This window comes from Heterodontus francisci, chromosome 13 (genome assembly GCF_036365525.1).
Source record: "Heterodontus francisci isolate sHetFra1 chromosome 13, sHetFra1.hap1, whole genome shotgun sequence".
Classification (NCBI taxonomy): Eukaryota; Metazoa; Chordata; class Chondrichthyes; order Heterodontiformes; family Heterodontidae; genus Heterodontus; species Heterodontus francisci.
In genome coordinates, this window is record NC_090383.1 from 96,009,209 (window position 1) to 96,013,275 (window position 4,067).

The window sequence follows — 4,067 nt, forward strand, 5'->3', positions numbered from 1 at the left end:
TAGGAAAAACATTTATGCCTTTGGTCTTCTATCTCCAAAAGTAATTGCACCAACCCATGTCTTATAAGCAGCAAAATAGTTGCATGTACTGTTTCATGAAGATAGTTATTGAATATTTAAAATTGCATGCCAGGCAAAAGAAGTTCATACAAATTATATTTATAATGTGCAACATATTATGAGATTCCAAATCATTTGTGACAAGTTGTATTTGCTATTTGTATCCACAGGTGAACAGTCATCTCCGAATACCACAAATGTTCCCTGCTGGTTTACACAAGGGATTCAGTATCTTGATTCAACATACCCCGGGGCAGCTTCTAGATTTGTGTATGATTTTCTAACGCTGTACATTTTCTTGCCTGCTCTAGTTATCTTGGGCCTTATTAGTTTCAAGATTCGAGATTTAATAATCCAGCGGTAGTGAGAACAAAGAGCTGCAACTTGAAATGCTTACACTCCTGAAAGATTGTGAGGAAATTAGATTTTCAAGTTAAAAATTATTTTTCTATCTGAACAATTTTTTCCTTTCCTGACACTTAACCTGTTGAGGTATAGATCCAGGGGTTAGTTGCCCTCCCATACTTCAACCATGTTTATGTCTGAGTACTGACAATAAATATTGCCAGGCTATTTAACAGAGATAGCACCACAGCCCAGCCAAGCCTAATCCTGTTCTCAACTCTGCATTTCCAGCAGGGTTGGTGGATTAAAATAGAAAGCAGGAACCCTGACTGATTATCCCCCCTTCTCCCAAGACCAAATATAGCTCCTTTATTGCCACTCCAGCTAAGATCTGGTAATTCTGCATAGACTAAGGATCAAACATTGCATAGTCTTGGTCTATATTATGGACAGACTTTTCAACAGACAAACTCGCTGAGCCATGAGGAGGAGAGAAACAGAAAGAGATCCTTTCCATTTAAACAGTAATAAAATGAAAGGTGATCAGGGTGAACTTGGATAATATACTTTAAAGGTCACGGACCTGAAACATTAACTTTGCTTCTCTCTCCACACATGCTGCCAGACCTGCTAAGTATTTTCCAGCACTTTTTGTTTTTATTTCAGATTTCCAGCATCTGCAGTAGTTTGCTTTTATTAAAAAATTAATTGGTGTGCACTGAATGTTGCATCAAGGCTGACAAATGACGATAGCACACCGGCCTTTGAGAAATTGCATGGCATGAGTAAGGTGGGTATAGAGAATATGCAAGGCTTGGGAATTGTATCAGCCAGATTTCAGATGGGCAGTCAGCCATGTTCAATTACAAATTGTCAGGAATATGACTATTTTTAAAACACATTTACATCATAAAATATTAAGTTGAAATGGATACTGATTGCGACAGGGATTTACATTTCAATCTATTTATTCTGATACAGAAATTCCCAATTCATTGGCTAAGATTATAAAGTTTTTGGGAAATTATGTCCATGGACCCATTTCCAAACATTCTGGTGTCACAATATGAGGCTTCATTGATGTCACAAGACTATTTTGCCAAACCTGGTTGTGAAAGATTTTGTCTTATACATAAAAAAGAGGTAATGCTGCTATTTGGCCATAATTTTTAATAAGGATTTGCTTTCAATCCATCCAACAGGTCTAAATTGTGCACAGATTTATGATTTGTGATATTCAGCAAATATGTTTACCAGCATAATAGTTGCCTTGAAAATGTGTTTCTAAATAGAGCACATAACTATCAGACCAAGAAATGATTTTTTGTGCAAATTGCATATTTGTGTGATTTGTAAAAATACTGTGAACTTGTACATACAATAGAAAATAAAACAATTAGCCCAAAGATAAATTTTAATCACATTTGGTTTCATGGTCAGTTGAATCTTTGTTAGTCAATCAATGTCGTTTTAGTTACAACTCTCCAGATATTTCATTTGCTATTAACTGCAAGCTATTGCAGTGAAACGTAATGGACCGGTTACAAAAGTACTTCAATTTTTTGTTAAATTTTGAGGACTTGCGTTTTATTTGTGAAAACTGAAAGGAGTTCCATGGATATTTTATTTTCACTGGGGTCATTGAAAGGACTGAGGAGTCTTGTTTGTAAACAACATGTAATGGAAGTCATCTGTCTTCAGATAAATACCCAGCAGGGGCTTTTTGCCTTAGGGGAGACGTTTACAGAGAAGTGACAGGTCAAGATTTATAGGGGTCAGGAGACTTGACTCGAGATGTTGGACTGAAATTTACATTTCGGTGGCGGGCGAAAACAATGGTGGGCCGCACATCATAGAGCCACTGTGATATTAAGCGCAGTGGCTCATTTAAATAGCCAGGGCGGATCGCTCCCCCGATGACATGGAGGGGGCAGGCTGTCCGTCCCTGGCAATGGAGTCAGCTGCCTGCGTGCCGGTGCTGATGCCATTTTAATTTAAATATTTAAAGAGAGGTTATAAAAATTTTATAAACATTTGATTTGCCCCTCTCCCATCCCCATTAACCATGCAATTAATCACTTGCTCTCTCCCCTCCAAAACACCTCCCTTGTCCACAGTGGCGCAGTGGTTAGCACCGCAGCCTCACAGCTCCAGGGACCCGGGTTCGATTCCGGGTACTGCCTGTGTGGAGTTTGCAAGTTCTCCCTGTGTCTGCGTGGGTTTTCTCCGGGTGCTCCGGTTTCCTCCCACAAGCCAAAAGACTTGCAGGTTGATAGGTAAATTGGCCATTATAAATTGTCACTAGTATAGGTAGGTGGTAGGGAAATATAGGGACAGGTGGGGATGTTTGGTAGGAATATGGGATTAGTGTAGGATTAGTATAAATGGGTGGTTGATGTTCGGCACAGACTCGGTGGGCCGAAGGGCCTGTTTCAGTGCTGTATCTCTAATCTAAAAACCTTCCCCCTCCCGCCCACCAAGTACTTTACACTATAACCCTTCCCACTATCCCCGACACCAGTGATAATAGTTTGACCCCGCTCCCCCCCACTGCGCTGAGAAACTTACCTCCTTCCCCCTCCCCACCAGTGTTCTGCCTTGGTTACCCGGACTGGGTTTCGAAGGCATGGGAATGCCAGCCACCAGCACGAATATTGCACCGGGACAGACGGTGGGAACGTAAAGGTAATTAATTCAGTTATTTAAATTTATTTACATATGTTAATAGCAGTCCCATCACCAAGCAGCAGGGGGTTGCCACCGGTAATATCAGGCCAGGCCCCCTCGGCGTCGGGGTGCGCGGCGGCCCTCTCCGTAGGCATTTTCTGGCCCCCAACGTCAGAGGGTTGTAAAATTCAGCCCATTGTTTTGGTTTCACCTTGGACAGTCAGTTTAACCAGGCAGGAGAGCAGTTGCCCGAGCTCAGCCTTTTCCATCTCTTTGACAAGCTCTTAGAAGCAAGTGTAAGAAAGAGAAACTGATGCTACATTCGTCCTGAAAGGCCTGCTTGAAACCCATTGCTGCATTTCTCCCAAAACGCTGGAAAAACCTGCCAGATAAATCCTCAACGCCGCCTGAACTAATCGCTCCAGAGAAAGATCCCAGTGACAGCTGTCTACATGTATTTGGGATGCCAAACCAAAAAGGGACAACTGATATCTTTCCATATCTTCTCCTTTTTCCTTCAAGAAACAAAGTATTTGGCCAAAGTCTTTTTTTGTAACAGCGCTCTAAAGGAAAAAAATCTTTTCGGTTAATGCAATTGCGTGAGAGGGGCTAAGGTAAAAAGGGAACTTTCATAATTCACTCTGTTAATGCTTTGCTTCATTGTTGGTTATGTCTTGTTTTATAATAAACTGATAATTTTGTTTTTTCTTTAAAAAAAGCTGGTTGGTGTATTCTGGGATAAAGAGTAATCTAAGACTGACCGCATCGCTAACTCAGTAAACATTTAAATACATGTTGTGACCTGTGGAGAAACGACAGTGCACTCCTCCCACCTTGGTCGTAACACCTGTCATACAAGGCTTTTCATGAAGGATTTATATAAAACAACTAATTTATGATAAATATATGCTATATTTGAGGATATTAAAATACATTGTTGCATCAAACAAGTTGATCACAAAAATCAGATAATCGCAACCACAAGTGGCGGGAAG

The 4,067-nt window shown here is 40.6% G+C and overlaps 1 protein-coding gene across 2 annotated transcripts in view; it reads left to right on the forward strand.

Annotated features, from left to right (window-relative positions):
• abcg5 (ATP-binding cassette, sub-family G (WHITE), member 5) overlaps window positions 1-2,513 on the forward strand; it is a 57,220-nt gene extending 54,707 nt beyond the window's left edge. For both annotated transcript variants that reach the window (XM_068045220.1, XM_068045222.1), the window contains exon 13: window positions 231-2,513. In XM_068045220.1, the coding sequence (XP_067901321.1) occupies window positions 231-424 (194 nt within the window). In that variant the 3' untranslated portion in view covers window positions 425-2,513. The remainder of the gene's footprint in view (window positions 1-230) is intronic.
• Window positions 2,514-4,067: the final 1,554 nt, after the last annotated feature.